The sequence below is a fragment of the Rhagoletis pomonella genome, unplaced genomic scaffold (genome assembly GCF_013731165.1).
Source record: "Rhagoletis pomonella isolate Grant_MI unplaced genomic scaffold, Rhpom_1.0 Rhpom_scaffold_00012, whole genome shotgun sequence".
NCBI lineage: Eukaryota > Metazoa > Arthropoda > Insecta > Diptera > Tephritidae > Rhagoletis > Rhagoletis pomonella.
This window is the reverse complement of record NW_023458566.1, coordinates 17153456-17165408: the sequence shown is the minus strand read 5'-3', so window position 1 is coordinate 17165408 and position 11953 is coordinate 17153456. Positions and strand designations below refer to the sequence as shown.

At 35.4% G+C, this 11953-nt stretch overlaps 1 protein-coding gene across 1 annotated transcript in view; it reads left to right on the top strand.

The window, feature by feature from the left end:
• Positions 1-9332, top strand: part of LOC118747961 — a 78147-nt gene extending 68815 nt beyond the window's left edge. Inside the window, exons 4-5 of the mRNA XM_036482200.1 lie at positions 7521-7629; positions 9034-9332. Coding sequence (XP_036338093.1) covers positions 7521-7629; positions 9034-9284 — 360 coding nt within the window. The 3' untranslated portion in view covers positions 9285-9332. The remainder of the gene's footprint in view (positions 1-7520; positions 7630-9033) is intronic.
• The last annotated feature ends 2621 nt before the right edge of the window (positions 9333-11953 follow it).

Below are 11953 nucleotides of genomic sequence, written 5' to 3'. Positions count from 1 at the left end.
GCGTATTTTGGTAGGCTGCATAAGCGTTCATGTAGCTAAATAATGCACAAATTAGATTTAGACGCCTTTAACTAATATTGACTAATTGCCGTAAAAAAAGAGATTCATTCATTATACACCTGCCACAGTTCACCCAATTAAAGTTTAACTAATAAATCAGCACAGCCACTTGGCAATCTTGCGTATTTCTGATATTTATGTATGTATGTATGTATGCATGTATGTTTATCTTTTTGCCTCATCTGCGTATAGATTAAAATTAAAATGTAGATATCTCTGACTTTTCAACGTTGACAAATTGCAAGCTTAGTGAATGTGCTTCGACTTGGACATACATACATATATACATATTCATATGCAGGCAATTAGTTAAATGTTTGGAAAATGCGCGTGCGTATCGCGCGAGTAAATTACGAACTGCGATACTGCGTTTCTAAGGTTTGTGCTGTTAAAATCCCTCCAGCTATTTAGCATGAAAATCACATACATTTTATTAAAAGCGACAATGTGTTTACGCTTTAATTAAGAACGTTTAATGTTGTGACACTTTAATTGCCACTAAATGACTTGTAGGTTGGCGTTAGTGATCGTAAAATAAGTCGGTAATAAGCAGTTGCAGCTGTTGAAATCAATTAGTGAATTTTCAAGTTACTAGCAATAACTCAATTTGATATACTTACATACTTATGTATTACTTTACTAAGTTGTATGCACTTTGTGGTATGTAGTAGAAAATCTAAATTCATAGTTCTCATGTATTGGATAACTAGCTAATACTTAACGTTCTTTGTGAAGCCGGATGCGGAAGTTCTTTAAAAAAAATTTTATTAGATATCTTAAAAACTCGTAACCCCTCTAATAAGCTCGGACAATTAACTAACTTATCTCAAATCACAACCAGTCCTTGATAACCGACTGCACAAACTTGCAATGGAGTTTGTAATCTTTCCAGTCGCATATTGACTATTAGCCTTTTTAGGTCCTTACGCGTAAGGGAATTAGAAGGAATTTTTTCTACTAAAAATATCCCTTTATTTGAAAGTCAAACGCCCAATTGTTTGTCTTTTGCGACGTTACGACAGGTCCTTATGCACCTTGTCCTTCCATTGTGTTCCTGGACGCCTTTCTATTGTTGTCCACTCATAGGTACCGAGCCGGGCATCAACAGCCATGCGCCCTACTATGTATGTATGTGTGTCCACTTCATTATAAATTTTGTAGAGTTCGTAGTTGCAAAATAGTTCTCTCGACAGCAATCAAAGCAGGGTTCGTATTTGCACACACATGTGCAGCACATCCTAACATTTTAAGCTCACACACGTGTGCTGTGCATATAAAAAATTAAAAATTTGCTCACATCACATGTGTGTGCCGTTTGGTAAAAAGCACGGGCACATGTGTGAACTTTCTTTTTATTAATGTAAAGCACACGCACATGTGTGTGCTATGCGTAGAGAAACTTATACACTTCGAATTCTAACTCAAATCTTAAAATAATTTTTTAATATGTTTTCTGTCATATAAAAAACAAACAACATCTCACTTTTTATTGAATTGTCTTTCAAATTCTTTTAAGAATATATTATGTGCATGTGCATGGGCTGAAATTTGAACAAAAATCGGCTCACACACATGTGCATGTGCTTAATAACAAACAGCACACACTTTTCTGTGAGTAGAGTTTGTTTTCCACTTATGCACACACATGTGTATGAGCAGTGAGTGCAAGTTGAATGTGTTTCTGGCGTGTGTGTGAGCAGAGCATGTGTGTGCAAATACGAACCCTGAATCAAAGCCTGTTCATGCTTGTTCGACATCGATCACGTGTTTACGCCATATATTAAGATGTGCCTGATGCGAAATTTGTAGAGCGTTATTTTTTTGGTCGAGAGTGGACTCTCCATTTCAAATAACTTCCGAGGTTCTAGTGCCACCGGATAGCAATAGTTATCCTGCACTTGATCTGCAAGTTCCCCTGCGGTTCAGATTGCCAGCTCGCATTATGCATTCCAACTGCAGATTGAACAATTCGCCCGAAAATAAGTCACCTTATCTAAAACCTCGTTTGGTCTCGAATATCGTGAAGAGGTCCTTCCCAATTTGGACCAAGCTATAGGTTGTGCTCCACGCCACTCTACATAGCCGTATCAGGCTTTTTCGGCGATACCCAATTTAGACATGGCGTCGTAGAGGTAGATTCTCTTCGTGCTTTCGAAAGCGGCTATAAAATCGACGAAAAATTTGTGTGTATTGATCTGTTTATCTAAGGTTTTTCCAGTATTCAACGGTCATAGAAAATCTAGTCAATGGTGGATATGCCAGACATGAAGCCATGCTGATAAAGTCCAATCAGCTGGTTCGTAAAGGGATTCAGTCTTTGACGCATTAGGCCCATGAAAGGAGCTTATATGCAATGTTGATAAGGGATCGGACAAGGTAGCAGCTCTTTGCCGCCGCCTTTGAACCACTCAGCCGGTATTTCGTCAGCTGCAGAGGCTTTGCTGTTCCCTATGGGTTTTTCTTAAAAAGCACTCTGAATATCGGTTACCAGATTTCCTTTTAATTTCTGAAAGAACCAGCCACGTATGGTTAAAGCTTTGAATTTTTCTTCCCGAGTCATTAGTAATACCCAAGTTCGAATTATGAGTACTCTGCTTGGATATATGTATTTTAGTCCGCTCTTATTACGAGTGCTTTCAAAGGTCGCATATGTCCGTTGTGATTCTCAGAGAAAGAAGATTTCAACGGAAGCCTCTCTACACGCCCCCATAAATGGTTCCCACTCTTGCAGCGTCTAAACAGCTGACTCAATGAAACTGTGTCGAAAATGTCAAGTATTCGAAGATTAGTCAATTCGCTTTTTATAGTTGCTTCATCTCTTTCCTCAACTTGGGGCCTAAATGCTTACAATTAATCGCATAGGTACATATATTTTTTTGGAAACTATACAAATGTCTCCTTGCTAATTTTTTCGCTTCTATTACTCTGCCCATAGCTTTATTTGTGAGTTTTGTCCAACTGTTGCATAATCATACAAGTATATGAGTTCGTGTAACCTTAGCCTCATTGCTGCCAATAAAAGCATACAACTTTTTAATGACAGTATTTCCAATGAGTTAACGCCTTATTTGTAACACTTTTGCTATGCGAAAATCAAAAAGAAATCATCAAGAAACTTTTACTTTTACTCAACAACTTTCCTACAGGAAATAGCAACAAATAGTTCAAGTCATGAAAGTAGAACAGAACGTTGTGTCATGCAGCAAATGGTAACAACAAAATTAATTGACGTTCTTGGCTCAAACACATACATGTACTTACATACATATACATATGTATAATTATACTCGTGCATACATACATATGTATGTCTATGCATGGCAAATCTTCACCTGCATAAATATTATTTGGGCCGTTAGGCTTACTTTTCATCAGCATAAGGTTGGTACTAATTAGATTGTGCAACAAGTTGAGTTCACTTACCAACATATTTATTTAAGTACATACATACATAATTACACATGTATGTGTGTATGTATGCATGTGCACAGCGCTTGCGTTCTTATGTAAGTACTAGGTATCTCTTTTAGAGCTGTGTGTGTTCGGTAAAGTGGTAAATGGCGTCGAACAGCTGCGAATTTACGATGTAATTAATTAATTTAAGACTATTAACTTTCGCTTGAGTTGAGAATGGAAAAAGGCAAAAGCCGCAAGTATGCATGCACATGTTCCTACATACAAATAGTCTGTGATATACCCATGTGTGTATGTACGTACATATATGAGCATAATGCGCTGCAATTTACACAAAAATATCCGGAATTCTTTTGAAATTTTTATTTGAGTTGTAAACGAAACCAGCACACAATTAAGAAGCGGAAATTTTAATAAAAGCCAGTATATGTATACCCTACTATTTTTTAGGTCCCGAAAATGCCGGGATTATTTGCAAAGAATCCCACGATTTTCGAGTTTTATACTTTGCACGGGTGGCATCAATGGAAACGTTTTACGTTGACCAGTTTTTGCTAATATTTATTTTGTTTATTTAATATTTAATATTTAATATTTTTTGTATAAATGCCTAGTTCAGTATACATACACATTACACCGTGCGACAGACAAACGCACAAAAAATCAATATATATTCTCTCTGACGTCAGGATTTTTTAAAAGGACTTTGAAAATTGAATAATATGAGTAATTCAGAAAATCATTTCAAAATTTCATTGCAATTTATTTAGAAAAACTGTACGTTTATCAAATTAACGAGAAAGAAAAAGGAAAAGAAAAGAAAATCAGATAAAATTTTTTGGTGCATAAGGTATTGAAATGCCTTTTTAAAATCTTATCTTGAATTTATCATATCTTTGAAATTATAAAGTCTTAAAAAAAATCCTAAAACTGCGTACCTGAAATTTTTCTTAAAATTCTCAGTAAAAAGTTTGAACTCTTGTTTTTTTTAATTTTCAATAATTTTTGTTCAAATTTTGAAATTTTCTTTATATGCAGTTAATTATATGTAAAAAAAAGACTTGTAAAAAATGTCTTTTATTTCTGCCAATAGTATTATGAATTTCTTTCAAACACTTAATACATTTCTTTACTTAATTTTTGTTTTTGCATCGCGCTTTTTTCGACATATCTTAAGTTACTTTATCAGATATGTATGTAGACGCTAAAGTATTATAGGAATAGGATAAATCGAAAAAATTAACATCCCTAGCCCCTACATATGCATGTAGTATATTTAAGACAAAACATGAAAAATCGCAAGAATGTGGATATCTATTCAACTGAAGAGTATGTATTTCCAATTAATTTACTAATGTACTAATATACTTATGTATTTACATAAGTATTTTCAAATGTTTGTGGCTTCCGTAAGCAAATTGCTTTATTTAATAAAAGCCAGGCGGGCATATGAGTATGTTGCACTGCACATATGCTTCAATTGAGCAAATTGCGGTGAGTTAAATTGACTGTCTCGTGATGTATTGCTCAAGTAGCACCACTTGAATGCAAAATTATATTACATCACAGTGTAGTAAAAGCAATTGACGACAGTAACAGTTGCTCTCAATGGTGTTTACTATTCATGCAATTGTGGTTAAATGCCAACCGAATTAACTTGGAAGTAATTATACATAGTACGTATGTATGTATGCACAAGGATACGTACATACATACGTAAGATGAAATACGATTATGCGCGGCTGAGTTCAATTAGTCAAAATGGTTTTCAAGTGAATTAAATTCACTAAATCGCAAGCAGATGATACGTTAATGCATTAGTAGCTAAATAAAAATCAACTTCAGCCTATTTGTAAGCCAAATATATTTACTGGGCTTCCATAGTATTAAGGAAACTTTTATACAAAGGTTACAAAGCACAATTCTGCACAAAGCATATTTCCAGCAATTATTTTGGGTAACCTTTAAATTTAAGTAATGCACTTATTAATTGATGCTTTGTACACCAACACATTTTTGCTGCCAAAATAGCATAGCCAACGTGTAAAATCACTTGCGAAATTGATTGCCCACACAGCGAGTTGCTAGCTACAGAAGTGCTGACACATATTGCAACACCTTCGGTTGGTGGCTTAATTTTATTTTTTTTTTACCATCACCACGATATCTGGAACCAATTCAATAATGAGATTGCTTTCGAAAGAGCAAGCTTGGCATCCGTTGCAAGCCAGCCAATAGAGCGGCAATCAATGTGGCTGCGGCACTTCCAGTAGCACTCATTTCATTCGGCCACTTTGACGCCTTAAAACTCTTTAAACCACCGACCAACCTGTTCAATTTACTTCCATTCATAATGTGATTGAAAGCTGTGAGTAGTCACATCGTATACATATTTATGGTTAATTCAATATGGCACATATATACATATATATACTTATATGTAGTTAGCAACAAATTGATCGCATTCAGGCATGCACACAAACATGCGCTGCGGGAATGCACTGAGTAGTTTTGCTCAGCTTGCAATCATTTTTGACATTTTATGGATAAGTTCAAAATACGAGCCGTTATGTGGAGCACATGCGTAATGTGAATTATAGATGAGTGTGGGCAATTTCTTTGCAGCTTGGGCATAGTTTCTGTGGTGTCCAGTATATATGTAAACAATAACTCCCTTCTTTAATTTCTGTTTCTATATAAATTTTGCGTTAGATTTAAAAAATATAATATTTAGGAACATTGCAAAGTTTCCTTTAAAATATGAATGAATTAACCATGGCAAAATACTCCCAGTAATGTTTACCTATTTTAACTTTTGCCCCTAGACACACTTATCTAGAATGTGGCAATGAATTTTTCGGATATAATCACGAAACGGTGCTTGTATAGAGTTGCCTGCCTCGTCTTTTGACATCTCAGAGCCATACCTGGTCACTTCATCAACTTTATCGTTTCCTTCTACATATGCATAATGCTATGTCCGAAGTCCCCGCAATGGTTGACGTCCATCCATCGGTCCATATTTGAACGGTCAGTGAAGAAAGTAGAATGACACGGCCCTTTTGTTTAAGAGTTTTTGAGATTTCATTTTGCACCAAGAGTCAGAGAAGAGGAGACAAGTCTGATCCTGTCTCTAAACCCAGTAGTTGTAGCCACTTCGAGGAGTGCGCTTTTCACTTGCTAGCAGTTGATTGGCTAAGAGAAACTGTTTATTCAGCGATCACGTATTCGAATGCCACAAATCAGAAGCTCTGGATATAACGCGAGTGTACACTAGGGTGGTCCAAAAATGCATGTGAAAAAGTGAAGTCGGAATTTTTATGCTCTCACCGCCTAGGATTTTTCTATACCGAAAAAAATATATCCCTATTTCTTTAATTTTGAAATCAAAAAATATGTAGAAGTTGCTCAAAGCGCCCAAAGTTTTCCATGTATTTTTATATGGAGGAAAAACAAGTTTTCTTAGAAATGGCATAGAATAGTTAAAAAATCAATATTTTTCTATCGAAAAACTCTGTTTATCTGCAGGCGATTCCCAATAATAATACCCAATTGTTTATTTAACCTTTTTTTCATTGTAACTATAGTTTATGAGTCCGCCAAAAACCCACAAAAACCCCGAAAAATGCAATGGCGAACCAATAAAAATTCGTTCGTATTAAAAAATGGTTGAATAAACGACTGGGTATTATTATTGAAAGTCTCCTGAAGGGAACAAGAGTTTTCCACTATACCACAGCGGCCGCCAAAGGTCAAATTTGAACTTAATTTTTGATCGAAAACCTATCGATGAAAAATAAAGATTATTTATCGATTTTTTTAAAACGCATTTCTAACAGCTAAGGTTCCTGATGTTAGTCCAAATTTCTACGTTGGATGTCAGTCTAGAAATGTTTGCTCCAAATTTTATTTTCGATAATGCTTATCAAACTTTGGGTTCATATTTTTTGCTTCAACTTAAGACTGCCATATAGTTTAAATGCGCAGTTTTTCATTCAAGTAATCTTAAGTAATTAATACGTTTTTTTTTTTCATTTTCTTTCTAGGCGAATTGGTTCAAAGCGTCTCAATATTGCCGATACCATGGCATGCATTTAGCGAGTATTGCATCACAAGAAGAGAATGACAGACTGGAAAAACATATCCGCGACTTTGGTAAGCATTTATAATCTCTATGCACGTAAGTAGCCACTGAGTCGTAAAATAACTAGTAGCAACAGCGCTGGATAGTCACGAATAATTACAAGTATGGGCAAATCATTTATCAACTGTGCCGAATGCCTGACATACCTACCTACATATATATGTACGTAGTTTTTATCGGACAATTTAATATTTAATTCAAATAGTTGCAAAAAATGCTGCAACTACTTAAGTTTCTGGAGCACTAAAAATATTAGATTCAACAAAAAAAAAAAAACTAAAAATTCATTAAATTATTACGCGTTGCAACTTATCAATCAGCTCAATCGCCTTGTCTATCAACTACGCGTCGTTTTTATTCTTCAACTAAATAAACCTTCGAAATAGACTTTCGTGTTGCCAAGTGAAGCAAAAGCTTTTATTACATTTTTTTTGCAATTTTTTTTTAGCTTTGTGTCATACTATGCCCATATAATGTTGCGCAATATTAAATGCAAGAAAGGTATGCCCGAAGTGAATGGCGCGGCGCTCTAACCGTATACGTAGACTTCATTGTGTTGAGTGTCAGCCGCTAAGCCTTGATGGTGGCAATGGTGGTCAATGCACCTATTTAGCCTCACATAATACCCGGAAAAAAATGGAAGGCACAATATTTTAATATTTATTTTAATTCACTCTTTCTGTTTTTTTTTTTTTTTTTTGCTTTTTTTTTGCTTTGTAGCGAAGCAAGTAAAAGTGCACGCCAGTTAACAAGGCACAATAACTGTCGGTGCAAAATGTATTTGTACGAGTATTTGCATGACTTATGTGAGCGTATGTTTGTATGCACACAAAACATGCAGTTTTAGGTACCAACATTCTTGCATAGTTACATATGTACATACAATCAACAATAGCTACATATATTAGCTTAGCAAAAGTAGCCAACTGCTTTGTTGCTGCTACATTTTTGCTGTTCACTTTCAACAAACCACACTCTGAACACTGCAGTCAGTGAGTTAGGTAACCATTTTACTTGCGCTAAACATGCGAATCATATGCCGCCCTGCTTAGTGCTCTGGCAGTCACTCGGCTACGACCCAGCGTTGGGTTATTGTGATGCCTCTGGCGACTGTGGTCAGCCAACAAATCAAGCTGGCCGTATGTTTCTTCATTTAGCATGCTGCCCAAGCTTTTTTTTTGTTTTTTGTGTTTTTTGTGCGCGCTCTGCCTGAAAGCTCCAATTTCTGAACTTGGCTACATTCACTCTGGCATTCCTTTATACATACATACATACATACATATTCGCACATTATTTAAACATACATATGTACATATGTATGTACAACAAAAATTTACATACATAATTATATACAATATTAATGCTCTCACATTTTTCATGTGCTTGCCCATCACGTGCAACTCATGTCTCAACAGGTTTCGGTCACGAACACTTCTGGACTTCTGGCACTGACTTGGCCGATGAGGGCATCTTCTTTTGGATGGCCAACGGTAGACCCATAACATTCACGAATTGGAATGCCGGCGAACCGAATAATTTCCGTTACGAGAATGGCGAGGAGGAGAATTGCTTGGAGTTGTGGAATCGCGATGGCAAGGGGCTGAAATGGAACGATTCACCGTGCAGTTTCGAGACGTATTTTGTGTGCGAAGTACAAGCGAATTAACGACGACAAGGGTGTTGAGTGAGTGGCGCTTAAAAAGCAAAAAAAAAATACGTTAAAATGACAACAATGAAATGGAAAATATTAAGCAAAAAATAGCGAACTGAAGAGGAAAATTTATGTTTTTGTGTTTAGTTTTTTTTTTTTTATTTGTTTTCGGCTAACGCAAACGTCGTACTGTGTTCTATTTTGGAAAAAATGGGACAAAATCAAATATCTCGAGAAAGAGCAGAGAGGCAGCGTAATAAATGTAACCTTTTTTAGTTGGAGAATTCAGAAAAATTTGCTCGTTGGATTAATGAATTAGCTCGACCTTCAAAGATTAAGGACTTCAATTTTCGTGTTTTTTTAGCGGAATCTAGCAATGAACCTTTTGAAAAATTTTAAACACATAGTTTTGCAAGGAGTTCATTTGCATAGTCGCAAACACCGAGCAGCGCGTTTTTAGATTTTTTAAAAACATCACTACAGGCTATTTTTGGTTAAAAGCAGACAAAGGGATTCAAAAAAATTTACTTTCATTGAGTGAAACATTTAATTAACTTGACCTCAAAATCGACCCTTAAAGATAAACTTTTTGAATGACCCATAATAGCATTAATGTACTTTTTAAAAACAATTTTAAAAGAAAAAATTAGTAAAAAGTAAAAAATGAAATTACATAAATTAAATTAAAAAAATAGTAAAAAATTTTTTTAAAAATTAGTAAAAAGTTCATTGCATGCTGGTTTCGGATCAAAGAAAAGTAGAAATTGAAAACCTTCAATTTTTGAAGTTGATTTTAAAAATCAAGGCAATTCTTTTGTCTAACGAATTTATTTTTCCCGAATTCCCCATCTCAAAAGCTTTAAAATGCCGTTTTATCTCTTCTAGTCCTCGAGATATTTGATTTTGTCCCTTTTTTTCCAAACCTGGCCATAGTGCGCAGCCACATATTTATTGTATTGGAAAGTTTCGTTCCCTCATAAGCCACGGTATTTTATTGGTGATTAGGCGCACTTGCAGCACGCAAATGAACGTTAAGTACGTACTCTATTCTAAGCAATGCGCAATAAATCACATCAATCACAGGAGAAGGCAATATTTTTTTTTTTCTTTTAGCGTAATTTTTTTATTTTTATTTTTTTTTGGTTTTATTTTTCTTTAAGCGTGAAATTTCCATTTTTCCCTAATTTATGGCAATTATCTGCGCGCAAATTTGCTTGCCGGCACGAAAGTTCTGTGTGGTCGCGCAATCAGCCGTACGCCACCACTCCAAAACGTGGATTTTCTTATTGCACATTACGTATACGCACCCGTGGCGCACACACGCACGATGACGTGACGCTGACACGCTTGTGTGTTCGTGCCGGAGCATAGATATCGTGTTCGTCGTAGCAAGTAGAAGGCATACGTAGATTTATGAATATTTAAATAGGTGTTAGAGTGGTGAAGCAGACATAATTTTCATGGCTAGGAAATGAGAAAAAAAGAAGAAAAAGAAAAACGTTTGGTTACTCATACGACCCGTACACCCTCGATAAATTGTCATGCGTAACTTGTATTAGCTCTCGAAAAAAAATAAAAATAAAAATAAAAATAAGGTAACAGGTAATCGCGATATACATACATGCACTGCCTTAGCATTATCTAAATATGTACGTACGTATATGTAAGTAATGTATAAATTATTTTCGTTTAGTTAGCGTCCTTTTAACTTATGCCTATTGTAATTACTTGTATGTAGATATGTATAAATGTGTAAGCTTAAAGACTTAAATGTAAAAAGCTGCATCTAAACTAAGTATATCTATCTATCTATAGCAAAAGCAATTCAAATCACAACACAATGAAGATAAAATATGTTTGTATGTATTTGTATGTACTACTTGTGTAAATTTTTAATTTAAGCAGGAAAGAATAAACGAGAAAAAAGTAAAACGTAAAGAACATTTCACTTTCATTCGATCCAATTTCAATTTCAATACAATTTGAGGAAATTAAACTCAATTTGCATAAGCCGCAACGAAATTTCAATTAGAAAAGTTTTTCGGCAACAACAGGCAGACAGGAAAAATGTCTACGCTTGAAAGCGCAACAAACTCGGCGTGGGCATGTACCGAAAAGCAACAACAGCAAAGTAAATGGAAAGGTTTTGCAAAAGCAACATGCAAAAGTGTTATGGAGGAGGCCTGAAATAGATTCTGTCGCCCAGCTGTTTCAGGTAAAAATGTAGATTGGTATGCTAAGCATTGTAATCGCAAGTGCGGAGGTAAACAGAAAAAAAATGAAATCGCACAAAGTTTACTATAACTATGTGTAACAAACTTGGCATTTCAGCTATATTAACCCAACAAAACTTTCTGCGACATTTACATAACAATATGTTGGTCGTTTGCTGGGTAGAACTTCATACTGCAGATAAAGGGGGTTTTGAGTTAAGTATGTATATAGAATAGACTGTCAATACTTCTTGGCATTTTGGGTTCAGAGACGCAGTGGCTGAAATTCATAGAAGGCAAAATGGTGTAAGTACGACTAAGCACATGACGCTCATATCAATGGACAGCTAAACTATAAAATGAAGAATGGTGTAAGAGCTGCTATGGACTTGGGATTAGAAGATGTTTGTGGCTGCCAGAGCAGTGGATTTTTTTTTCAGTAAAACTAACGGCGGAAAAGATAGCAGCGGG